At 42.3% G+C, this 27,039-nt stretch overlaps 1 protein-coding gene across 5 annotated transcripts in view; it reads right to left on the bottom strand.

Annotated features, from left to right (window-relative positions):
* The window catches only part of FILIP1 (filamin A interacting protein 1), a 110,949-nt gene that overhangs the window by 28,703 nt on the left and 55,207 nt on the right, over positions 1-27,039 (bottom strand). For all 5 annotated transcript variants that reach the window (XM_074581349.1, XM_074581352.1, XM_074581351.1 and 2 more), the window contains 2 exons: positions 17,630-17,803; positions 15,321-15,499 (listed from right to left, as the gene is read on the bottom strand). In XM_074581349.1, coding sequence (XP_074437450.1) covers positions 15,321-15,499; positions 17,630-17,803 — 353 coding nt within the window. The remainder of the gene's footprint in view (positions 1-15,320; positions 15,500-17,629; positions 17,804-27,039) is intronic.

Raw genomic sequence — 27,039 nt, 5'->3', positions numbered from 1 at the left:
TTAGATCCTTCAGATTGCCTGCATAAAACTCTATACTCTGAGTTAACCAAATAATTGATAGCAATAGCAGGTTGTCAGCCTCGAGGCAGTTTGATACTAGACGGGCACAGAGCACTTTGCAAAGCAAGTTTCAAAACTATCTGCTGACAGATGGGTTTGAGTATGATCAGCAGCTGGGGGCGAGGCTCTGCCCCGCCGGCGCTGCTGGCTCTGCAGGAGGATATCTGGTCACACAGCCTGTCCCAGCCGGCTCTGGGCTCTGAACTCATTGCACAGCTCGTCCCAGTCCCGCTGCACCCACCGTTCACTCCCAGAGTCCTCCTCGCCTCTGCACTCCATTTCTAAATCCACAACCCTCCTAGATGTCCCCTCATATCTGCTCTGGCTCTTCTCTGATCCGTGATGCCGTGCTTGGACCAGGCTGGAACAGCAAGCAACACATCTTCCCTCATCTGTGTTTTCATGGTCTCAGCTCAGAGCAGAAATTTCAGGGACAACAAGGGGAACCTAATATTTCTATTAGGAAAGCAGCAGTGAGACTATAGCAGTCAGCTTTCTACAGATGTGACGTGAAGAAGGGGGAGGGCTCTGGGGGTCCAGGACAGAAGGGATCACCCGTTTCATGAAGTCTGACCACTCACAGTCGCAGCAGCCATGTAGCGGACTCCTGTCTACACCACAGACTTCAAGGCATTACCTCTATTCATCACAAATTTGGCAGCAAAAAGCCAGCAGATGGAACAATAATGTGTCATGAGAAGGCCAGAGGGTGACTGAGGACATTGACAGTGTCCCTGCCTGGCAAGGAACACATTAAAGGGAATGTCCAGAGGTTGCCACAGAGCCTGCCCCAGTCTAAGCCACTGCTTCTTGGCCTGGTGCAAGCAGAGTCACAAGGAAATGCGCGGTGTCCTCTGGAGGGTGCCGCATCATAAAACAACAGAATGGTTGAGGTTGGAAAGGACCTTGAAGATGTCTAGTCCAGCCTCCTACAGGTCCAGTTAGAGCAGGTTGCACAGGGCTTACTCTACCCAAGTCCCAGACACCTCCAAGGATGGAGGCATCACAACCTCTCCGGGCTACCTGTTGTAGGGCTTGACCAACCTCATGTTAAAAAAATCTAAATTAGGTCAGATCACTAAGACAAGGTGACATTCGCCATATACACTACCTCATGGTAGTCACCATGTGACTGTGTCACCTGTGACCACCAGTGATCCCCAGAGGGGACTTACGCAAGACCACCAGCTCCTACAGCTTACACTACAACTTAGGAGAGAAAACCCGGGGAAGGTGATGTAGAGTCACTGAAGTTGTCTGGTTGTGAGCCAACAGACAACTGGATGCAGGGCTTCTTAGACAAAGTGCAGCATGATAGTGGTGAGCCTACATACCCTGCACTAGCTGAAATATGTCTGTACCATCACCAGACTTCATAATTAAAGTGTTCTCCATCACCAGTACAACTACTCCAGGTAACTACCACTACAGCAGTACCAGAGCTATACAGGACATCACGTAGCATGTCATAACTAAGGTCAAACAGGTCTTTAACCTTTACAACTTCTCTTTTACTGCATAGGAATCAAATTATGTGTACATACAAAAATATAAAGGTCCTCTATGTTGTTGTTTCTCAAGAGTACCTTCACTTTTAAGTCACATCAAAGGCTGGGAAAATCTAACTTGCTCCCCAGAATTTCATTAATCTTTTTGTTTATGCTTTCATTGGGATGAAGTAGTCCAAGAAATGCATTCCTGAGCAATGCAGCACTTGCAACATTGTGAGACCAGATATGAAAAACACCAGAAAGAAAAGCTGGGGAGGGAATAGCCAGGAATCCCAAATTTCAGCTCACCTCTGAAAGTCAGAAATTGTACTATGCATCTGGCACAGTTGTCTGCGATAGAGGAGAGTAACTGGGAAGCAAAAGATGGAATTGGTTTAACTATTTAATGATGTGCTAATAGACTACACATTTCTTTGATATTGTTGCTCTCTTTAAAAATTCACTAAACTCTGCACAGCGATTGATTCCTCTTGTGGATCTTGGAGGCTTGTAACAAATGATTGCCTGATTATAAAATTCTCCGTAAACAGGGCTTTGTAACCTTTCGAGCAGACTGCGCTGCTCTCTGTCCGCTCTTTATCTTCAGTGCAGAAACATATGTAACATTTATAGCAAAGGCAGCACTTGCGACTCTCTCCAAGCTCTCTAACGCGTTACGAAAAGCCCAAATATTTCTATTTACGCAAAACACAAGTTTTCCTGAAATTGTGTTTACTTAAGTACATGAAAAAGTACACTGTGTAGCTCGCCAGTTGTTTTTTTTTTTGTTCATAAAACCCCCAAAGCAGTGAAAATCTTCCATTATTTTTGGGGGGTTTTGCCTTCTTTTGGCAAGTCAAACTCATTTGGTAAGTCAGACCTGTCCTCCGCTTTCTACTTAGCCAGTTGCCTACGCTGAGCATAACAGATATTAATGAGTTCAGTGGCATCTTGATAGAACATGAAAACTTTGAATATTGAGGGAGGTAAGAAGCTGATTTTAATTTGCTGCTGAAGATACAGTGAACAAGTTGATCTGTTGGGCCTTTTGGGCAAAAAACAATAATGAAGATCAATACAATAAATTCTTGAAACGCAACTTGGTAGGAAAAGCCTGAGAAAAAGACTTTAAGTTGGACTCTGTGCTGTTATATCTCAGGCAATACATTTTATATGGCATACGTCATGCACACTAAAAAACTTCATTTGGTGAGCTGCACTGACAACTGGCTTTGTTCACCTTTGTTCTTATTTAAAACAGGTTGTACCATGCAGCTGTTAAAGAAACTGCATGCACACACACACACATTCACACACTGGCTTTTTTATTACTCCCCAGATCTTTCTAAATAAGTCACGCTGCCTAGATTTAAAATTCTTTTTCTCTTTGCAGCATGAAAATTGCCCTACATTAGGATCTGCTGCCTTTTATGGAAGCATGATTCAAAAGTTTAACAAAAGCATTTCTGGCTTTGCTTTCCTTTTTTTTTTTTTTCCTTCTTGTTTTGTACTTTCTGCACTTCACTGTACCTAACACTTGTGTGTATCCTTTTGATATCTGTGAAAGCTCAGTATCTCAAATATTACACACCTGAGACAGATATTTAATAAATAAATAGAAAAAAATTGAGTGGAAATCATAGATTAATACAGAAATGCACAACATGAAATTATATCACTAGTTTCTTCTCTCCAAAACGAACAAAGACTGCATTGGTGGAACTCCCTTAAGTAAAGGTGATACAGCTAGATAAGGACCTGTCTATGCAACTAATTATACCAGGTCAAGGGTACTGTTTCATAGTATGTTCTGATCATTTTTTTGTGAATAAGCACCAACACTGTCATAGAAGCAGGCTGTGGCCCTTTGACCAAAACTTCACTAGAGTCAGGGGCAGAGGTGTCCAGGACCTCAGAGAAGAGCCACATGGCACAATCATAGAATCACAGAATCATGAAATCATAGAATTATAGAATCATCTGGATTGGAAAAGACCTTTAAGATCATTTGAGTCCAACCGTTACCCTCGCACTGCCAAGCCCACCACTAAACCATGTCCCTAAGCACCACGTCTACCCGTCTTTTAAATACCTCCAGGGATGGTGACTCAACCACTTCCCTGGGCAGCCTGTTCCAATGCTTGATAACCCTTTCAGTGAAGAAATTTCTCCTAATATCCAATCTAAACCTCCCCTGGCGACTTGAGGCCATTTCCTCTTGTCCTGTTCCCTGTTACTTGGGAGAAGAGACCGATCCCCACCTGGCTACAACCTCCTTTCAGGCAGTTGTAGAGGGTGATAAGGTCTCCCCTCAGCCTCCTTTTCTCCAGGCTAAACAACCCCAGTTCCCTCAGCTGCTTCTCATGCTCCAGACCCATCACCAGCTTCCGTGCTTCTTCTCTGGACTCGCTCCAGCACCTCAATGTCTTTCTTGTGGTGAGGGGCCCAAAACTGGACACAGTATTCAAGGTGGGGCCTCACCAGTGTCAAGTACAGGGGGTTGATTGCTCCCCTAAGTCCTGCTGGCTACACTATTCCTGACACAGGCCAGTATGCTGTTGGCCTTCTTGGCCACCTGGGCACACTGCTGGCTCATATTCAGCTGGCTGTTGACCAACACCCCGCGTCCCTTTTCTGCCAGACAGCTTTCCAGCCACTGTTCCCCAATCCTGTAGCGCTGCATGGGGTTGTTGTGACCCAAGTGCAGGACCCGGCAGTTGGCCTTGTTGAACCTCATACCATTGGCCTCAGCCCATCAACCCAGGCTGTCTAGATGATTCCTTGCTGCCCCCTGTGGACCTGCCATTTTTAGCATTGCCTGCTTCCATGCATCCATGCTTTATCAGAGCACCCTGCTAGTGCCATCTTTCACTGCTCTGGTCTCCATCCTTGTTTTTCTAAATTACTCACTTTTGATGTGCTAGGTGTTCATGTGGAAAAATTATGTGGAGGAGTGACCTTAAGCTTTGCAAACAGAGAGCGCCACCGCTGTTCTCAGCTTACCAGGAGAGAGAAACTTAGTCTTTTGGCAGTATCTCAGCCTCTTTTGCTCAAGTTGCATCTGGGACATTAATTAACCCTGACTGATTTTCACCTGTGTGTTGCTTTTGTTCTGTTGGCAGCTGACTCTCTGCTCTCTTGTTGCCATTTCTGCTGCCTCCCCCTCACCTGACTTCTCCAAGTGTGGGTTTGTAGGACAGAAATACTCTATCTAGAGATAAGGGTCACATTTTTAAGCATGACAAGAAGAATTAACTCATGAAGAACAGTGCTGAATATTCCCTTACTGGAAACAGAAAATCAAGGCAAAAGTAGTTTTTTCCCTAAAGCGTATCATCTGTTGGTGCAAACAAGTTATGGGAAGTCCCAGTGCCTGTGCTATACTGCACATTATCACTATGTTGCCTTCTACTGCATTTTTAATGTATTTTTCTTTATATGTCTTCTGCTTGCAACTTGGTCTCTCTTCTGTATTCATCTCTTCACCATCTTTCTTCCCTCTGTCATCCCCCTGGCAGGCTCCACAGAGCTCCACTTTCGCCAAACCTCAATGGAGGGTCTCAGATTTTCTTAGAAATACTGGCTACATGTGCACTGTTTTATATTATATTTGGCTACCTCAGTCACAGGTTGACATAAGGATAAAACAATACACACCTATAAAAGCGGAGAAAAGTACATAATCTCATGAAGAGATCTTCTTGATTTTTGAACATGACTTCCTATGAGCACCATATTCAGTGATTTAGCAAATAATGAATCCTCAGCAAAATTTTCAAATGCTGTAAAAGGGCAGTCAGCAGCTGCTTTTATGAACTAAGGAGAGACTGATAGATTTTAACAACATCAGCACTGAGTAATCCTGGCTGTCACACCACATCCTAATATGCCATGTCCCACCTGTCAGTCTGAAAGGCTATGAAGGTATTTCTGTTAATGTTCATGCCAGGATCCTCAGCTCTTGCCCTGAACCCAAAGGAGCACACACCTGCCCACCACATCCATCTCACAACCCCACCTTTGCTAGTGCTTTTAGCCCCTGTGTTCTGGAGGTGCAGCATAAGTGGACACGTCCCCCTACCACCCCGGCAAAGAAAAAACCAACACCACCAAAACCCACCACAACCCTGAAAAAAACCCCCAAACACACCCCACACACACACCTACACAAAGCTTTTCTACTACCACGTAGCTAATTACTACAGCTCATGCAATTCTTAGGTTTGTTGCTTGCATTAGAAGATTTGTGTCTATTGAGAGACAATTATAGGAGAGACTGTCTCCACTGTACACCCCGCAGCACTCACCCCGGGTCTAGACTCTCCTGAGATTTGAGCCTGCTATTTTAACCTCCTACTTGTAGTTGCTTAGAGCAGGATCCAAAAAAAGACTCACATAGATTTCTGGAATGCGGTTAATGAAGAATTTAAAGAGGGAAACATAAAAAACAAACAAAAACCAACACACATATAAATCTGAATATTCATAGGCACCTGATTCTTGGGCAGATCTGTATTTTGGTTGCACAAACTTGCTGTTGCACATACTTGGAAGTCCCATCATCTTGACTGAGCTGAATATCATTCTCCACTCGAGGTTATTTGGGACCCATGAAATACATGTCTTTGCCCATAGAATGGCAAGGGGCTGACCACAGCCATTGCGCAAGGACAGGGAGCTACAGGTGCTTCCATTTGAAAGAAGACTTGCAATGGTGCTGCCTCTTGCACCAGCATACCTGCTTTTATTCCTCTCCTCAGTCTGAAATATTCCAACTTGCTCTACCCCTTTCCAAGATGATGTCCTGTCCACCAGCCTGTTGAGCTGGTAATGGTGAAAGGAAAGGACAGAGAAAACTCATGTAACCAGATGGAGAGCAAGCAAGGAGAAACCAGGCCAGTTCCGATGCAGTAAGTGTGAATTAGAAGGTGCTCTTCTTGCCTCTGCTTGCCTTAAAATTTCTTTCTACCATGTCTGTGTTGCCCTCTGAATAACTGCAGGGCTTATGCATCCTGTTTTCTAATCAGGTATTTTGTTGTCAGCTGTTGACTTCCACTGAGCATCCTTGCTTACAAATTACTATTTTCTTTTAAAATGTTATAGTGACGTAAGTGCAAATGATGCTTCACACACAGAGAGAGGCAAAATCAATTTGGAAAAGCTTACAGCCTCCTTGGCAGAATCAATAGGCAATGCTGACCAAAAATAATTCAAAACACAAAGGCATTATATGGCTGTAAACATTATGTAAAAATAATATAGTAATAAATTATTATCATCATAAACAGAAATGCATATAGAAGGTATATAAAATATAATCATACAGGAAATAAATATATTTTTAAGTTATTTTGCTGGAGAGCAAAATCTTATCCAGGAGCTGTAACTCCACTCAAGAAACTGCTGCATGTAATACATTTATATATGCATGTATGTATACTTCTACAGGTACACACACACACATACACATTATTTTAACATCTTTAGAGTTCCTACACAGATTCTCATTGATCCCATTAATCAAGAAAAGCTCTACTGACTTCAAAGGAATTGCACCAGTGCCAGCTCTGTGCTCGTAAAATCCAGTGTCAGGTTGGCGTTTTTATAGATTAGTTATTTCCTAAGACCCAAAGAAGCTGGGTGCAGAGAGTTCAGTGTGCTAATGATGGGCACAAAACAATCGCCAAAAGCAAGCTGGACGAACAGCACGTGGTCTGTCAGGTGAGGACATGAGCCAGTCAAACCAGGACATGCTCTTCTCCATCGTAGGATTAGCAGCGCCCACAAAGCATGAGCTGTGCAACAACTGCAAGCGGCAATGCTCTATCCTCCACACCACACCCCTGCCTTTCCCCAGCATAGAGAGGCTGTTTTGCCCCTACTGTTTTTGCAAACCAGCGTTGTATCCCAGCCAGTAATTTGCAAAATGAAAAAATGTTGAAAGCTATGCATCATTTTAAACCAAATCATCTAGGAAAAGCCTGATATTTAAATGATGAAAGAGAATACGTTTATCCCTTTCCAGTTCCTTTGAAAATAAACATTTTAAAAGGAACTGTACAGGAACTTTCGTCCTGTGATATATATATTTGTCACCAAGAGATACTTTTTCACCTATGACATAATTGCTATCATCAGAAAAGCATTGCTGTCACTCTGCTGTAATTTAGCCTCATTTTCTGCTCATTTCTTTATCTTTTCTCATTAGGGCATTACATAGTCAGCTACATTACTATTAATCATTCCCTAACATAAGCAACTGGATAACAGAGCTGTGTGAGTAATTGATTTTTCAGTTCCAGAGCTGAACCAAAAATTCGATATGCAATTATCAAAGAAAAAAACCCCACACTTTAGTTTTCTCTCTTATTCAAGTGAATAAAAAGTTTCATGTGGATTTCAGTTAAACATTTGTTCATCTTGAATAAGTAATTTCATTTCCATCTTTGTCATTTTAATAAAAGCAGCAGATAGAGAGGACCGTATCTTGGCACCATTCACCAAGCCAACAAGTGAAAAATCCTCACTTTTCAGGAGATGGAGAGACCCGGCCCAGTGAATTCCTGTGTCTGTGGGAATTTGAATGCCCAGGTACTGACCTACAAGAAGATTTTCGCCCCTTTGGTGAAAAGAACTCAAGAAGTATAAAAGTGACTTAACTGGGAAGAGTGGGAACAGAAAACTGAAATGATGCAAATACAAAACTCACTATTCGTATGCTCCACTGCTGGTGGAGATACTGCCAGAAGGAGAAGGGATGCACATGGCACCCTTTTGGGGCAAGAAAATGAAAAAAGCATTACATTGGTTTAGGGTTAGGAAAGCTGCTGTGTAAGCTCACTGAGCCAGAAGAACCCCCCCAAGTTAGATGACATCTTGAGGTTCTTCACACAACTTAGTGGAAGTTATCTGGCCATGCAGAACAGGTCTTGAATATTTGTAGGGCATTAATCAAACTAGTAAGTCATATACTTCGCTAATCAGTCTGTACATCTCTGCACAGGTAAACTTCCATTTAAACATAAAGCAAATATCCAACGTGTTCAAGTCTGAGTGCCTATGAGCATGTATTTGTACTTGTAAATAGCTGGAATCTGTCTAAATTTTTTAGAAATTCATTGAAACAACCTGGCACTTCAACCGAAACCTGTTTCTAATCTTTCTGAATGAGGAAGCAATTTTCCCTACATGACCCTGACTGAGTTCTTGTTTTCTTTGCCTAAAAAAATGACAACTTAAAAAGATGGCCTCAGTAGAGCTGTGAATTGATATTTATTTCAGTAGTATAATAACTCTGAAACATGCCAAAGCCCCCTTAAATATTAAAATTGTTACCTATTGCACCCTGGACAGAGTTTGGGTTCGTGAGTAGATTTTGAATGAAGTCATTTTTTCCCCCCATCTGACCCTGTGAGCATTTGAATTGATGATTTTAGCAAGCAAACTTGCTAGGAATAATGAACTACATGTAGTTTTGTATAATAATTCTCTCTCAAGGGCTGTGAAGCTGATGCCTACTTAGAAATAATTTTGGAAGAATAGCTGAAACAACACATGATGCCATTTTATATAATCCCAGAAGTGACTGAAAGACTGGACAGTTTTGAGGACTATCCAAGTGTGAAGAGATGGATTTGGATTAGTCCCAGCTCATGGCAAGCCTCACATTGTGTAAGACTCGCAATACTTTCATATTGTTTCTCCACAGTCTGATGTATCTGTTTGTTCTCTCATTTTTAAATTACCTTTGGAGCCGTTTTGTTGGAACTTGGGACCAGATTCATTAGTTAAAACATAAACTTTGAGCAGTCACTGCCTTGCAGTCAGCTAGAGCTGTAAAACAGGACAAGACCTGCAAAATGGATGACCTTCAGATTTACTTAACTGTGCAGAAATGGTATTTGTCATTGCCAGGTTTTTTCATTTATTTCTTTTAATAGACTACCACAGAATTTGTGATCTGTGATCCTGTGAATATATTACATTGACAGAAAATAGCCAGTGTTTCCAAACCATATAGATAGTATGTCAGCCTAAAAGAAAAGAATGAAAACTGTGCTGTTGCCCTTGTCTTCCTCATTATGACATTAAAAGTTTAGAGACGCACTTACTGAGAAGTAGACAGAGTGACTCAGTGCTTTACTACGGCCAGTAATGTGCGGTAAGATGAGTAACTACTGTAGGCAATGGTGAATTCCCACAGTCCCATCAGGCTGGCTTTTCCTTCTTTTTGTGTCACAATTTGGAAACCAGGACACAGAAACAATCACCGCATAAGAAAAAAGTCAGAGTGCAAATATGGCTATGAACTCTCAGAGAAAAAATCCAGCAAAAATCTTTCTGTAAAGAAACTTACTTTCCAGATTTTAAAGGAATCACCAATAGATTACACAGTTACAGGCCAAAATCTGTGCTATACGTTTGCACCATACACCTCACCCCAATCTCTGTATGGGGCTATTCTTACCACAGAATTTGGCCTTAAACTGGTAAATCACAGAGATTTATTAGCCCTGAACACTTCGTACTTTTGGCTTGATTGTTCTCTAAACAAGTAATTGACTGATGGATACTCTGCCTGGCTGTCTTCCTGCCAGCTTCTTTATTTTACAATCTCCATAAAAATCAAGAGAAAATGCAAACTGGAAAGGTAACGCACACAAAATCTCCAAGCTGTCTCACACTCCAGCCTTTACACTTGCTTGGGTCCATGAAATAAACGGGAACAAAAAGACAAGCACTTCCCAATGAAAGGCTTGGTGCTGCCGTCTCGTGGGAAAAGGAAGAAGAGGAGCTTTGGTAATAAAAGCAGAAATGCAAAAAGGGGGGAAAAAAGATTTTAAAAACTTGCTAACATCAACATTCCCATTTTTGTTTCAAGACGGCTGTGTGCTTTATTGCTCACAGATCAGTTTCCTTTGCAGGTGATGCGGGCCCAGAATTACATCACCAGCAGAGCAGCCAAGAGCATCTCGGTGCCAGGATGACCGAAGCTGAGAGGAATGTATTATCACAGACCTCCGAGGGACTTGCCAGTGCATTCCTTGCTGGGGGTGCTGTGATGGGGGAGGCAGAGAGGAGACAATTTTACATGAAGACTGAAAGGAAACTTTGTGGAGGAAAGATCTGGGGTCACAGTCCTGCTGTCTCCTCTAAGCAGATCTAATTATGGCCATGTACTTCAAAAAGGGGGTTTAACTAAAACCAGATTTAGCAGGGCACTGCTTAGGAAGTACAGCCTGAATCCTCGGCCTTGCCTTTGAGGAAAATGCGAAATGCTTCAGCGCACTGGGAACACTGTCGCTGCGGTTGTAAAGAATAATTTGAAGCTGCAGCAAGGAAAGCAAGAGCCAATTTGAAATCCTCATTGCTTCTATGAAGTCTTACAATAAAATGTGACTAAACATAATATCGATGCTTTCAGACAGACAATGCTTACATTAGATACAGGGTGTGTATTTACTGACACGTTGTGTGGTGGGGTAAAAGAGTCTCAGCAGTCTCAGGGATCGTGCTGGAAATGATCAAATTACGCACAAAGCAGTTGCACAGATCTCCCTTAACCAGCTCCAACAAAGCCTTTCTGCCACATCGCACCCTCTATTCCGCAAACCACGTCCCATGCATATGAAAGAAACTCTCCCCTCCCCCCATTTTTGAAGGCTTTCAGGCTATTTCTGCCATCCCTCCTGCAGGACTGGCTCAGTGGTCCTCACCACAAGCCTGTTTCTGAACCATTAAAATCAATGGGAGCTTTCCAGCGTTTTTAATAGCAGCAAAATGTGCTGTCAACAAACGGGATTAAAAGAAGAGTACAAGACAAATTGTTCAGAGATTAGCACCTCTAAAAATGTCAGGATTTTAAACATCATCTCCTAGGTCGATCGAGAGGTCGAAGCAGTGCCGAGGTTACACAGAGCTCTCCCCTTTTCCACTAGAAGAAAAAGCCCTGCTGATCAAATAAAACAGTTCATAACTGATCCTAAAGATTTCCCCCCCTCCACCCAGTTCCCTAAAGGCAAGAGGGCTGGGACTAGCCAGAACAGAGGACAACCAAGTACCACTTCATGTTAAACCTGCTTTACACAAGAGTTTGCTCGGGCAGGGGAGTGCCAACAGCTGGTTCAGCTGCAGCCAGCTCGGTGCCCAAGCTCACGCCGCCAGCTCCCTCCTTCCCCAAAGCCTGGCTGAAGATCAGGAGGGTGCCTGTGCCGGGAGGACTAATTCTATCATTGCAGGTCCACTGCATGGTCTCCTGCTCTTCAGGTGTCCACTGCAAGCCACGTTGTTAGTGAAGCTCTAGTCAGACCCCTCATTCTCCATCTGCCAGACCAGAGACTCCTCATGCCACTGTCTGCCACCAAAGGCCTCTGAGGGGGCCCGGGGGCTTCCAGCTCTTCTCCTTATTGCTCAGCCTCGTCAGGAGGCTCCAGGAACATGGCTGCTTTTGCACTCCTGGGGATAGGAGATGCCCACGGAGAACTTGATGTTACAGGAAGAGCAGCTGAGGTGAGCAAGTGCAGAAAAGGGGAATTTTGATAGAATGGTAAAAATAGAAAATACTATCCCTAACTTTCAAAATATTCCCATCTTCAAGTATGATTATAGCGTACTGTAGGGAAATTTGCAAAACATTTCAGACACTATGTCTGTAGAAGCACCTTCCACTAAATGTACCAGAGTTCTTTCATTTCTGTCCAGCAAATGGTTGTCACTACTCTTTTCCTGTAACATGCCAACCTTTTCCACAACCTTTCTACAGGTTAGTTGCACTTGGTGTTGCAGAGCCAAGACCAACAGTCAGGCTGTCCAGCTTTCTCCGTTTACTCCTCCTTGCTGTCTACATTTTGAATATTCCTGTGTACAATTTTCTCTTTTTTATACTTTTCATGCGTAATTATTCTTGACAAACCATGTTTTCCTGTTACTTCCTTCCTGTGCAAGGTTGACCTAATAATTAGTCTCCCATCGGGACTGTTTGCTTTCATGTCATGTTGTTGTGGATGGATTAGAGATAATGCATGAAAGTGTATGTAGAAAAATATTCCAAAGTAAATACATTAAGAGAGTGCTAGAAATACATTAGAACCGAGGCATATTTCTGCTTTTAAAGAATTTCCCATTATATCTTGTTCAAATTTTCACAGGACAGCTAAGGCAGATGTGGCCTCTAAAAGTTGGTGTGGACAACAATAGTTAGGAAAGGTTGGTAAAACACTGTAAGGAAAGAAATTACTGAAATTACTTAGATCCAGGACAGAAATTATCACTGCTCTCATTGTACCAGACTGCTGTGAGATGATAGCCATCCCACAGGACTGTTCTTCCTCCAGCTCACCCTGTCTCATTAACATTATAACTACGAGTGCAGCAGAGTGGCTGACGGGCAAAGTTCACCTCTGTGTCCCTTTTCTTTTTCATGGAGACTACAAGTCTGTTCAGCTCTTAATAAAATAACCCTCAGGCCTCAAAGCAACACAGTAAAACAAATTATATATAAAGTGGTACTTATAAAACAAGAATGCCTACACGGGACCCTGAGAAATGCCTTTGGGCAGGTCAGTTCTCTGTTCCGATATACAGATTGAACGAGTATGGGAGATTTTGTATGTTTTAACCTATTGCAACTTAATCTTTCCACTTCAAACTCTTTATTTTCAGCAAAAATCTATTGCTGATTGCCACTGTGGGACTTTCCTGAGAAGTCATCCCATCACCCTCTCTTTCTCTGTGAATATAGCCCTCAAATGATACTATTTCCAGTTTTTAATACCTACGAAGATGTGGGTGCTGCCTCAGTTTCATGTGCGCCCAGCAAACAAAGGTGAGGACTTGAGATCATTTAAGACTATACACTAATGAGTGGTTTTCAGCCCATCCTGACTTTGTTAATCTGCTCTGCAAGTGATCTGGGAGGAGGACCCTGAAGAGGGAGGGTCGTGCATGCTTGGTTTTCTATGTTTAGCTACGTGCCATGTTCTCTCTGCTTGGTCGCTGCTAAACTTGAAACGAATTTTCTCATTAGTGCCTTAGACAAACAAAGTGGATTAAATAGCAAACATCAGGTTTCTCGTGTCACTCAACATAAATCAAAAGGGCTTCAGCACTGCAGTTCTTCCCCCGCAGCTACCAGTACAGAGGCATTGGTGACTAAAGCTGGCAGATTTAGTTCCTTTTAAAGATCTGCTTTCAATAGAAGTTCAAACTCAAATTATCCTTTTTTTCATTGCTGTTTTTCCAAAAATGGTAGAATGTGGAACAACTGAAGTTCAAAAGACACAAAAGAGCAGGAAGAGTATGAGAAAATGCCCACAGAGATGGTGCTTGATATCTCAGCAGTAGTAATGTGAGACACTAAGCTTTTTAATCAATTCATTGAAGGAAGTAGTTTTAAAGCAGGTCATAATCTTAGGCTGTGTAGTGGCCTTCACGTGTTGAGATGGAATAATAAGAAGGTAACAATTGTCAAATGAAAGCAAATATAAAATGTAAAGACAAATGTAAATGGTATTTTAATACCACTTTTTCTTTTGTAGCATTTTAGTTGCCTGCATGTTCACACATACACAGATATTCAGCATAGAGAAGAAATGGCATCTATGAGAATCAGATGTGAAATTGCTCCTTACTGGGAAATACAACATTATTTTTTTTATTTTCTGCTAAAAGAATCACATTGCTAAGATGCAGAAGCATTTTGGTCCTTTAAAGTTTGCCAATCAACCTAGGAAAACAGAGAGACAGAAAACCAGCAGCTATTAAACCAGGAAATATGGTCACTGTAGCTCATGTGCCACCTACTCAAAGCTGGCGTTGAACTGAGCTCAGGAAATACACTAAACAATTTAGCTCCTGGCTTTTTGCAAATGTCTGCCACCAGACTGTGGTTTCCTCAAAAGCCTTTCTTCTTTGAACTTGCCTTAAGTCATTTTCTCAGAGCTTGGTTTTGTTTGGTTTTTTTTTTGAAATAAAATGTTGTGGATTGATTTCAAGCAGTTTGGTACAAGCATGAAAATTTCATACTGAAAAACTGAGGCTGTTACCAAGTGCTTATTCTTCACCTAAGGTTGGTTCTCTTTCTTTTTTTAGAGACTCAGAGAACAAATTACTCCCACAAGCAGGACAAACACTTGAAGAAAAAAAAAGCTGGAGCCTATGAGCCTGTGAGATAAACACTGCAGCCAGTCCATCCCAGGCTGGGCACGTTTTATAAAACGTGAAAATATTTCCTTCCAGGGGAACATAGATCTTGCCTGAGGCATGTGTCTTCAAAAATATGAAAAATAATGCAAATGGTTTGTGACTTTGCAAGCCTAAATGCGAAGGGCAGGGCAAAGTCCCTACCACTTGTGTGCCAGTACCCTAATGTGTGATGTGGTTTTCCTTACGCCACCCTCCTGCTGTGACAAATAGTGCCCTGTCCTTCACAAAATGCGGCGCGTAGCTGAGCAAGCCAGCCCCAACCTTAGCCAACACAAATAACACCTGATCAAAAGCTACCAGGAGGTGAACCCAAAATGGGCATGAGTAATTCAAAACAAATTCGCTTCTCAATTCAAGCGCACACTACCAGAACAGTCAATGGTATTCCTCCAGCTCTAGACTAGCACAGTAATGTACTTACTAATAACATGAGTGGACCGACATTTACAAATGGTTTACACATGAGTTTAGTGTCATTTAAACACAGAAAATGCCAGGCCTTGTCACTGCTGAACTGACAAGCACTAGGACATTGGGGATACTCTTTGCACTGTCTCACGTACTCACCTCTCCCGCTCCTGTTCCAAGAGGTTGGTAAAGTCATCGCTCTTGTTCATGTAATCTGTGTGTTTATGTTTCTCATTTTCTAGCTCATAAACTGTGCGGCGATGGCACTTTTCTGCCAACAGGAGCTGTTCCAGCATGCGCCGATACGTCTCTTTCTGCTTTTCTTCAAGTCTGTCCAGCTGGATTGTAGGAAAGGAGAATAGACTGTTTTAAAGGTCTCCTTGCTTACTTCATCTGATTTATTAACCAACAATGTTGTGTTTGGTAAATGCAAGTCCCATAATTTTGTCTTGGGCTTTACATAAAGCAGTGACTCGAAATAAGAGTAACTGTCCTGTAAAAGTAATGATTTCTTTGAACGGCGTCTTTGCAATAAACATTTGCAGTTCTCAGATACACAGAGGACAGAACTTTGGTTAGTTTTAGGGTAACAAATAATATTATTGCAGTACAGAATTTCCCCTGTGGTGAGATGCTGTGCACACTTCCCTCATTTCACATGGGAAAAGCTGTAGCAATTGCCAGGGCAGGATACATGCCCTCAGGCCCTGGGAGCCTGAGTTCACACACATCTATGGGGACTAGACACCTACATGTGGAGTCCAAGGTGTAAGATCAAGCCTGAAATTTGAGCTATGCATCTTCAACACATCTGTAGGACTGCTGAGCTAAAAATTAGGTTCAGCATAGATTCAATTTTACATTACCCAATACAATTCATTATAAGCCTTAGGGTTTTCCCCTCAGCCTGTTTTTTGACGGAAATTCTCTTTCTTTATTATCAACACTTTACCTTTTTTGTCATCTGTTTTGTTTTGTGGTTTTTTTTTTTAATTAATTTAATATGCCAATTATTACTCAAAGAAAGACTAAAGCCAGGGAGGGGTGTCTAAAAAGTTGCCAGGACACACCGAAGCCGCAACAGCTATTCATGTTGCTCCTTTCACTGTTCCTTGAGAGCAGATGACAAAATCCATCCTCCTCCCCACCAAAGCAGCCCTCAGCCCTGGTGTTTCTCTGCTTGCCTGGCCCCAGTACAGCAGCTGGCAGAGCCTGCTCTGCCCACCCCCAGCCCTTGCCTTGTGGGAATCGCATCTTCCCCTGCCCTGGCTGTACCAGGCAGTTGCTATTTCACAGGATGCCTCCACAAATGGAGAGAAATAACAGAGCAGGAGGACCACAGCTATTTGCTCTCTAGAAGTTGACCATAGCAATCAAAGTAAAACAGTCACTGCATTTTTTAAAGGAGACAGGTTGGATTCAGCCTTTGAGAGTAGATCTTTTGCACTTATGAAATTTTGCCATCATCCTATTTTAGCTCCAACATAACCCCTGTAGACCTACATGTGACAGAAGTTTTACACTGAGGTTCCCATCAAATTATCAGCTGCTTTAGCCAAAAAGCCCTGCTAGGCTCTTGTAATGTTGCTAAACAGTATTTCACGCATGATCCTGCAAGCTAATGTTTGCTTTCCTTATTTACTATCATCTCCAAAATTCCAGAAGACGCTTCAATGAGAATACACAGTATAAATACACAGAATACACACACATATGTCTATCCCATGTTAGACATAATTCCTGGTGAAAAAATTAAATCTTCTAATAGGAGGAACTATGAAGATTTGGGCAGGTGCTACAGTATATTATATTGTACATCGTTGCATGCTCTTTCTCCATGCCCTGGATGTTAGGAAACTATAAACATGAGCAGTGGCTGCTTATTTTGGCGTTCACACTGGCCTCAGATATTCCCAGGTCTATTCTACATTCATTTATTTTAAAGCAAGGGATCAAGTCATACAAGTCTCCTTTAGGGGATGAACTGACTTAGCAGTCCTACAGCTTAAGTGACGTAAAATGATTATGGATTTATGATCCCATAAATATAGTCAAAGTCAATCTCTGAAGGTCTTCTTTTCCTAACTACCCACATGATATTGCTCTAGTATGGCAAGAAAATCAGAGAGTGCTTACCAGTGCTGTGAGCAGCAGAAGTTGGAGCCTATAATTAAAAGGAATTTAAAAAACAGAAATGTAACACCCAAAGATTTTGTTCTCGCTTAATGGCACTAGCCCTAAGGAGCATACAAGCTCTTTATTGTTTGTGTTCAAACCCAGTGATTTTGCTTACAATTTATCCTGTGGTTGAGTGAACAAGAATATTCAATTCTTCTTCAATTTCTTGTCATTTGTACAAGCGCCGTATTATCCTCTTGTGTGTTTTGCACACATGTCAAATACATGGCGTCTCACTTCTGGCTAGGATTCCCCCTGCACAGATGTAATGATGTAAATCAAGTTATTACCTCTGAAATTGGTTTCTCATAGACATCTTCCCCTATAGACTTTTCTTGGGCAAGTATGGCATCCCTGTGTAGCACTCGGAGCACGTTCTCTGGAGCTGCAGACCCATAATGAGCTTCTAAAACTTCAGGTTTGGTTTTCTCTGTCTTCAGCATGTGGATCACATCCTCCCTTGCCTGTAACATAGCAAATCAGTACCATAAGCCAACCTATTAACCAACACGGGAAAACGGGGAAAATAGGGCCATCTCATATGGACAGACTGCATATATAAAAATAAAATAAATTAGAAGAATGCCGGGCTGCCAATGCAACCATAAAAAACTTTGGAAGATATCAGAGTAAACATGATCTGCGCAATCCAAATGTCATCCTTGTAGGCACTAAATAATCTATTCCTGCCTGTCATTACATTTGGATGCTATGAATTTTTATCTGGGTTGCATCTATAGCGAGGGAACATCATTACTCTTCATATCCTTCATCTTACTCACTGCCCATACTGTTCCCTGACTGGGGTAAGGACATGAGTAGAACAAGCAGCACAAGTGGGCTGAATTAATATTTCTCAGACAGCCTCAAATCAAGTATTTCCTCATTGTTCCCTACCTGACTTTGTGACTAAATGTTCTCTTCAAGTATCTTTTAAAGTTTTCTAACTTTTGTTTTTTTAAACAAAACCCTAGAAGTGTTGCAGACCCCTAATAACCGGCATAACTGGTGGCAGACTCTAAGAGGCTAAGCAAACCCCCCCAGCAGCGGAGGAGAGCTGCTGATGCGGGAGCAGGGGTGTACCTGGGAGCAGGGGTGCACCTGGGAGCAGGGGTGCTCCTGTGGCCGAGGGGATTGCAGGTCCTGGCTCCTTCTCCCTGCTCTGGGTGGGAGCCCCCAGTTTCAGGCAGCACAAGCAGGCATCTGGGCATGATGAGACTGCTCTGCAAGGCCACCTGGCTATGAAGAAGGGGCATTTTAGGGCTATGCTGTGGACAAACGCTTAATCCCAAGCTCTGTTTCTAATGATACTTGCCAACATCTGTTAAGCCATCTGTAAAATGGGGGCAGGGCACTTGCTTGTCCTTCAAGGCAGGTTTATAAGGCTTATACAGGGAGGGGCTGTAAAAGGTACAAGTTTTTGATGGGCATGAGGGAGCTCCCACATTTTCCCATCTCTCCCGTAAGCCCAAAGTGTGGGGGGAAGAAGGGTACAGACACCAATTTTTCTCTCAACAGCTCTTCTGACACAACCCGTGTGAGCTTGGCATGCAAATTAAGGGCTGAGAAAAGGTTCAGATATTTTAGGAAAAACCCCTTACGGATCTTGCCCCTATGTAAGCAATGACTGTTTAGGATTTATGGACTGACCAGGCTTCATGCTTTTCCACATTCTTCATAATGGCATTCTGTATTATCCCTGTAGCAAATCTTAAATCTTTACCTAATACCACAGAGGCATCACAGCTCTACAAAACCACCTGCTCATTTTAAAATGAGCAAGGAAATAATTTCAGAAAAATGGCAAAGACCCTTTAATCTTTTTTTTAATAAAATAAAGTAACATGAAAATGAAACAAAAAATGAACTTAAGGCAAAGATCATGCCACACAATTGGGAACTAGCCCATTTATAAACAGCTAGCTGTAGGAGCTTACACTGTACATTTTGTAAGCTGAAGTAAAAGCTGCGCACAAGTCTGCAAGATACAAAATACAGACTGGAATGGTATTAATCTTTTTTCAGCACAAGCGTGGGAAAGGTGCATCACTCATGGATGTCAAAACTACAAGTGAATTATGTGGGTTAGTCGCAAGGAGTGCCAAGAGAGCCTTTACACCTCACTACATCACGTCCTGAGAATATGCCACTCTCAGCAAAGGAAAAATATTATTTTAGGAAAGTTTTAGACAGGTTTGAGAATATATCGTTTTTTTATATCCCTGTGGAAATAACAGTTATCTTGCTGTCTTTGTTACCATGAAGCCAATGCTCCTATACTGAAGAAAAAGGCCTTAAAAATCTAATAGAATAGCATGGGAGTTTTAGGGTATTTATAAATATCACCATTATAATTATCACCAGAGAAAGCTTTTGGGCCATATCTGTATCATACCCAAGGAAGGAATTCAATGTCCTGCTGTGTGCCTTGCAGGGGGTGCCCCATGCCACAGGCGTGCTTGGGTAGAGCACTGTGCAAATGGGGCACCGAAAACAGCAGGATGGGGGGGCCAGCCCCCTTCCACCCTGCGCACCAAGGGCCACAACCAAGCATGCTGAAACCACGATTCGTTTTGGTCCTAAACACAGAAGGCTTCATGCCCCACACACCCCATTCCTCAGGGTGAGGCACACCTCGGACCCTGCTCTATTTGGAAGGGGAGGAGGATGAATTCATTCTCTTCTGTTGAAGCTGTTGATCCCTGGACGGTGTAATTAAACATTGACAGCACCAGGCAGAGCAAACAGAGACAGCTTGGGCTTGGTGATTTAGCACTGTGACTTGGGAGAGCAAAGAGCTGGACTCCAGTCCCTGCAATGGCTATTTAATACAGTAATAGCTGAGTGAGGGACCGAACGTTGCTCTTGCCAGTGAGAGCCCCAGCTCCTGTCCAGTTGTCCACTGTCATGCATACTTTCCTTCCAGCCTCATTAGTCTTTAATCATTACTGATTAAAATGGAGCAACTCTAGCAGGAGGGAGTGAGAGTACCTGAAACAGCTTATAGCTTGCCAGCTAAGAAAGGTTTCTGGAAGCTGTGGGTTTGGGTCCCCCGAGAGCCAAAGGGAGCGAGTGATGCTGAATGGAGGAACCAGCACCCTAAGCAAGGTGCTTTCCTAAGGGAAAGAAGGTACCCAAGTTCAGTTCAGAGCTTTGAAGGAAACCCTTATTCATGGCTTTGTCTTTTAAAGGAAGCAGTGACATGCTTAGCTCCAGGGAACAGGGCAGGGTTGTCAGCCCTAAAAACCCCTTGCTACAGCCCAAGGGGATGGTACCCAGCCTGGGTGGCACCATCCCCAGGGCGCAGGCAGCTCCCTGCTCACGTCCCCCTTCTTGGACACCCCATGCTCTGCAGGCACTCAGGATCTGGATCACGTTAGCGTAGCAAGGTGCCTTCTGCCTTTTCTGGGCTTGGCCACCGCTCCTATCGTTATCTTTTCAAGGGTATCGGCTAATTCACCAAGTACTCTGTTTCCATGGGCTTATGATAACAGTTTGTGAAAAGCAAACTAACAAACAGACCCTCAGGTTGCTAGGAAGCACTGGCCCAAAAAAGGGGCCTCATGCTAATAATAAACTGAAGAGAAATTTGCTTTTTATTTGGTCAGCAACAATCCCCAGCATAGGAAGATTGTGAAGTGGAGCTAGCCTAGGTCAGAGAGAGGCCCAGGTGACATCCTAAACTCCCATCAGCCTCAGGATTTGCAAACTCCAGTTAGTCTCTCTGAAACTCCTTAGGATAAACGTAGAGGGAAGGAGCTGAAACAGCAGGCCTGTGTAACTCATGATTTGTTTCCTCCAGATGATGAATATTCCACTGAAACAACTAGAGGGTAGCTCACATAGAGATGTTTTCTTTCAACATATAGTGAACAACTATTGTGATATTAAACTGCAGGATACAGCCTATTTTCAGACAACAAGTCAGAATAATCCTGTGGAGGAACACTTGGTCTACTTCAACTCACGTGCCTGGGAAGAGGTACAAGAGGCTCAAAGTGGGGGGTCCTTGCTAAGAAGAGGGAACCATACTGGCAAGCTGTTTCTACTGATGGACATCTACTGAAGGTGCCTCCCCTGTCTCAAAGCACAATGCTGTTTAGCATAAATCATAAACTAGGAGACAAACACAAGGATGAGATTTCAAATTGGAAGTAAACTTGTATATAAATCCCAGAGGAAAGTTGTTAGCTGTTTTGGTAAAAGAAACATGGCGTTTGGCACAGGAAAGCCATCTCTTAAGTCATTTTGTTTTGTTTTGTTGGTGTTCTGATGTGAGAGAATATTCAGGCATGAGAAGACCACATATTGCAACAGCTTGTAACACAATGGAAGTTATTTGCGTAAGTCCAGAAGACTGCAATTAGTCAGAAAAGTTCTTTAAATTAAAGATACAGAATTTAGAAAACACATACATTTACTTTTATTGTTTTTTCATCACTTAAATTGTCCTACGGAAAACCCCAAGATAACTTTTTATCTATACTGTTCATATTGTGGATTCTTGAAAATAAACAGATTTTTCTGTTAATACAGCTCTCCTAAGTACCTGATTCTCTACAAGTAGGAGCAATGAAGACAGATTAACGAAGAAGTCACTTTTACCTCTTAGAAATACCCCCAAGGCAAGAAACACAGAAGGCCAGATATGTTGAGCGGTGTTTTTCCACACTCATTTTTGCCAGGAGCAAAGCCTGTTTAGAGACTCCCTGTCCATCAAACTCATAGAACCATAGAACAGCCCACGTTGGAAGGGACTTCAAAAGATCATCTGGTCCAACTTTTCATGGGAAAGGAAGTCTAAATGAGATCATCTAGCACCCTGTCCTTGAAAACTTCCAGTGATGGGGACTCAACCACGTCCATGGGGAGGCTGTTCCAGTGAATGATTGTTCCCACTGTAAAAAATTTCTTTCTTATGTCAAGATGAAACCTCTCCTGTTGCGGCTTGTACTCCATTGCCCCTTGTCTTCTCCGTGTCTCCTTGTGAAGCAAGAGCCTCCGTCATCTTTGTAGCTGCCCTTTAAGTACTGGAGTACTGTGATGAGCCCCTCCCCAGCCTTCTCTTCTCCAGGGAGAAAAGACCCAATTCCTTCAATGTATCTTTCCTCATGGGGCACATTCTCCAGCCCTTTGATCACCATGGCCTTCCTTTGGGCCTTCTCCAGCCTGTCTGCATCTTTTTTAAATTGTGGGGAGTAGAACTGGACACAGTACTCAGTTAACTCCTTTAGCTGTCCCTGCTAATAGAGGAACTGCAAAATTTAACTGTACCTAAGCCTTGTTTTATGCTTACTGGAGGTGACAAATTCTGAAGGCTGATGGCCTTAGATCTTGAGTATGTCCATGGAGGGGCTGAAGTGCCATGGATCACTGCTGTCCTGCACAGCTTTGCCTGGTCTCCTTTCCTTCCGCTCTACTACCTAGTGATTAGTGCACTTACTTAAGATGTGGTGTCTGCATTTCCACCTGGGAAATACAAATTCCCCAAGACAATGCTCCCCTCCCCTCCAGAGTGCATGTTAGCCACCCAGCTGGAAGGCTGACATGAGGCCACTCTTTGCAGGGTTACCCTGAAATACTCACTTTTTGGCAGAATAAAAAAGAAGGGCTTTCTTTTGCTCACTGGCTTGAGCAAAGCAGGGGTCTGAGTTCCAAACTCAGCTTTACTACGTGCCTAGTAAAATATTTAAATGATATAGAAAGGATGTAAAGAGGTCCCTGCATAAAACTGAAACCATTTAGGGAACAATAGCATGATTCTGCTGCTTGTAAAAGGGGACCGGCAGCCTAGCAACCAAATTCTTGGTCAATGGAAATACTGTTACACAAGCCCGGCGTTCAAACGTGCTTCCTCCTCGTGCCCTGCCCTGCCAATTTACTACAGCCCCCTCTCCCCATTCCCACAGTCTTTGGCCTCTCCCGTGAGACTGCGAACAAAACTCAGCACCCACTAAACGGGGAATTTTTGCCACAGCCCATTTGTCACCTGGGAAATGGGACTGAGCTGATCAAACTCATTTCATGTAAGGCACCTAGTAAATCGGAAAAAAAATTCAGTTGTATTCAAGATGGGCTGAATAGAGTCAAAGTAATCACTGTCAGATGAGAGTAAAATCCAATTCAAGATGTTTTGCCAGTACATCTCCTAAACTCTTGTATTTTGTTTGTAAGTCGCCTTCCTGCAAATTCACAATATGCCTCTCTTTAAATCAGTTACTAGTAACTATTTCCTTCATAGCTCCATGTTTGGAGCCATCAAAAATACATCTAACTACTTCAGAGAAATCTAAATATTCAATAACATGATGACAATCCTCTCAATTAATTAAAAGAAGTTTTGAAAATTTGGGAGCAGTAGTAGTATTTACAGGGAATGCACTTATGCTATATTTGGAAGATCTGATATTTCCTTTTTTTGACTATTTATTTTCTTGTTATCATGACACTTTATTATGCCTGCACAAGTGAAAGCACAAGTAATAGAGGTTTAATGTTTATGAAGCCCTATTTTTCTTGCCAGTGATTAATGGCAAGAAATAACTATCAAACCACAGACAGGAACCTTTGCTTCTACTTATGTTGTTACTTGCATTTCACACAGTTCAGGTTATTTATAGTGCAACAGCTGCTCTGTACTGCATCAGAAACTAGATAAGGTCACAGGTTCTCCATGTAATGTCGTGATCTTACCAGCGGCCGATTTCCTGCGTTCCAGTAAACTTTACAAATGTTTCACCTAGACCTAACAAACATCACACTCAAGGCATCCTTTTGAGGGAAATCAGGAGGATGTTCTCACACTGCTTTCTGCACTATCCAGGACAAGCTCATGCTGTGTTGCTGCCAGTGCAGGAATAGTTTTATCTCTGATAATCCCCATTAGAGACCTCAGAGAGTGACTACCCTGTGTCCGTTTATTTTACATTAATGAAGAAAGCATCTTCAAGCAGGTATTCTTGAAAAACTATCTGCAAAACTTTCTTAACGCTAATCTACATTTAAACTCAGTAATTTCCCTTCTTTTCTTACCTTAGGAGGAAATTCAAATGATTAAAAGGAAAGTGCCCTTTCTTCATTTTGTGTCATGATACTATAAATATAAATAGAGAAAGTAATAAAAATTACCCCTGCCTACCAGAATGACGCTTTTGTTAAATGCCTGATTCCTCAAGCTATCCCTTCATACTGCTACAAGGACTGGGTAGCAACTTGTCTTCCGGGTCAGGTGTACTCAATGTACAAACTGTGCTTCGAAGCTGGGAGATTAGATGCTCTACTGCACATTGCATCATACAAAGCTCCTTTTTGCTAAAAACTTAAGAAATATTTTTCTTTCCTGTACCAGATATCTGAAGTAGCCTTGTTTATATCACTCAGTGATGCTAGACATGCAAACTGCTGGCTAATGATACATATGCATAGTTTTTCTTGCAAGGAAGACTATATGTACAGCAAAGTCTTTTTCTTGCCTTTCATCTTAGCTTGATTTCCTAATACTTGAAACTGTGGAATTCACTCGCACAAGTTTCTTTTAACATTTCTGGACTCGGGTCTGTGTACGTCATTAACTTTGGAGGTAAAGAGATTACTTCAGTGACAAAAAGTGACCATCGTTGCTTTTGTACAAAAGTTTAGCGAAATATATCCAGAAATGCAAGTGATCCCTCAGGCCTGGGGATATGAAACAGAATTGTCCTGTCTTCTCCACACCATGCAGAACTTTCTTGCCTTGTATGAAGCCTTTGGAGCTATACAGTGTATTTCATTTTGTTGTGCTTTATCTTACCGTGATAATACAGAAAGTCCTCCTAAAATCAATACTGGAGGAGAGGCACATGATAGACCAGCTCATCCACTGCACAAATGCTCTGAAGTGGCTCCAAAAGAATTACATCAGAGATTAATTTGGCCTCTTATGTTTAAAAAAGTCCACGCTAAAGATTGCAGAGCTGAGGAGAAGCAGTACTGAGCAATGTATTATTTCTTACAGCAAGCTTCGAAACAGATCAAATGAGCGCTAGAAGACATCTGTCTGTTATTTCCTGCCCACACAGCTTTGTTCTGCTTTATTGCCAGAGAGCTCCATGGATGATGTCACTTTTTTCTGAAGAAAACAGGCCACCAGAGCCTTTCACTGACATAACTAATTATCTGTAGTCTGGGCCACAGCCAGAAAATTCCCATGGCAAGGCCCCGAGAAGTATTAACTCCACACTGCTTGATGTTTTCAGAATTATTAGAGTCTGGGATATCCTGTCTTGTCTTTTCACACTGAAAGAGTGCTTTGCTTGATATTGTCGAACCGTGGGGCAGTTACTGCAGCATACGGAATTAGAGTGTCATGATCCAGTCAGCACAGAGAGACCAACGCGAGGGGTCACTGTCAGTTATGTGCACAAACATGTGCATGTTGGGATATGCTCTACATGCTTCAGCAATGCATCACAATGGCTAACCCCACTGTTTTGAGTTTGCCATATCCAGGCATAGAGTTTACATCTCAGCCAACATTAACCATAGAAGAACCTGTTGCACGTGACCTGAAGTCCAGCAGCAAGCAGAGACCACAGATTGATCAAACTAGCCAGCAGGGAGAGGAAGGAACTTCTGTTAAAACACCTTTTTGGACACCTGAGCAAGAAGAATCATTAACAACAGCACAGGAATGACTGCATTCACAGTTCAGGGCTGGTGTATGGCTGCGGGATGGAATGTGAATCCTAACAAAAGAGGTAATTACCAAAGTAACTCTATGTCTTTCCTCTGAGCAGCACTAGTCACCACAATGCTTGCAAAGGCAGAGGAGAGCTCCCTGGTTCAGGTACTCCAAATCAGTCATGAAAACCCGAATGACTGAGTCCCTATTCTAGCTTATTCATGCTAAGGAAATGATCTGCAGCTTTCCATATCCCAGGTGAACGGCCAACCATGAGCAATACTACAGCAGTATAGGAATTCATTAAAATTGCAGCACATTTCCCACACATTAAGGTGTTTTGATATTGCTGGAATCGTGTAGTAAGTTGCAGTGTTCCTTTTATAACCACAACTTATTTTGTGATCAGTTAGCCCCTCTTTAGGAAGAAAAAAAAAAAAGAAAGATGACTAATGAAAGAGTAATAACAGAAAAAAAAATTATTTTCCTTTTTCTTGTGTTATCATTTGCCCATTAATCTTACATTGACCAGTCTGGACCAAGACACAAGAGATCCATGTTCTATTCATGGACCTCTTTCTCATGCTTCACACGAGAAAGCTTCACACCTCACCATACTCCAATTTCCATTCCATAAGGGAAATAATTCTTCCCGGGAATGCTGTGAGATTTAATTAATAAGTGTATATAAGATCGAGGTACTAACGCTATGAATACTACAAAAAAATATGTCAATCTGACATCAATACAGCTGTTCTCCTATTAATTTCCCCCCATTCATTATATTCTTTTGTTGCCTCCATGTTTATGTATTTCTATACTATCATCCAATTTGTTGAAATCCATTGGAAACTAAAAAGTATCTTCATTGGACACATAACTCGGGTTGTCTAAATTGCTCTTTGAAAGTGCTTCATTGGCTGTATAAGGAACTGAAGCACCTGAAATTATGTGCTCTGACCTGAACATCAGGGAGGCACTCGAAGCTGCTGGCATAAGAAGTACTCCCTGTCCAAGAGGAAGAAACCTGCCCAGGTATTT

This window comes from Larus michahellis, chromosome 3 (genome assembly GCF_964199755.1).
Source record: "Larus michahellis chromosome 3, bLarMic1.1, whole genome shotgun sequence".
In the NCBI taxonomy this organism is placed as follows: domain Eukaryota; kingdom Metazoa; phylum Chordata; class Aves; order Charadriiformes; family Laridae; genus Larus; species Larus michahellis.
The sequence above is the reverse complement of the archived record's forward strand: the minus strand, read 5'-3'. Positions and strand labels throughout refer to the sequence as shown.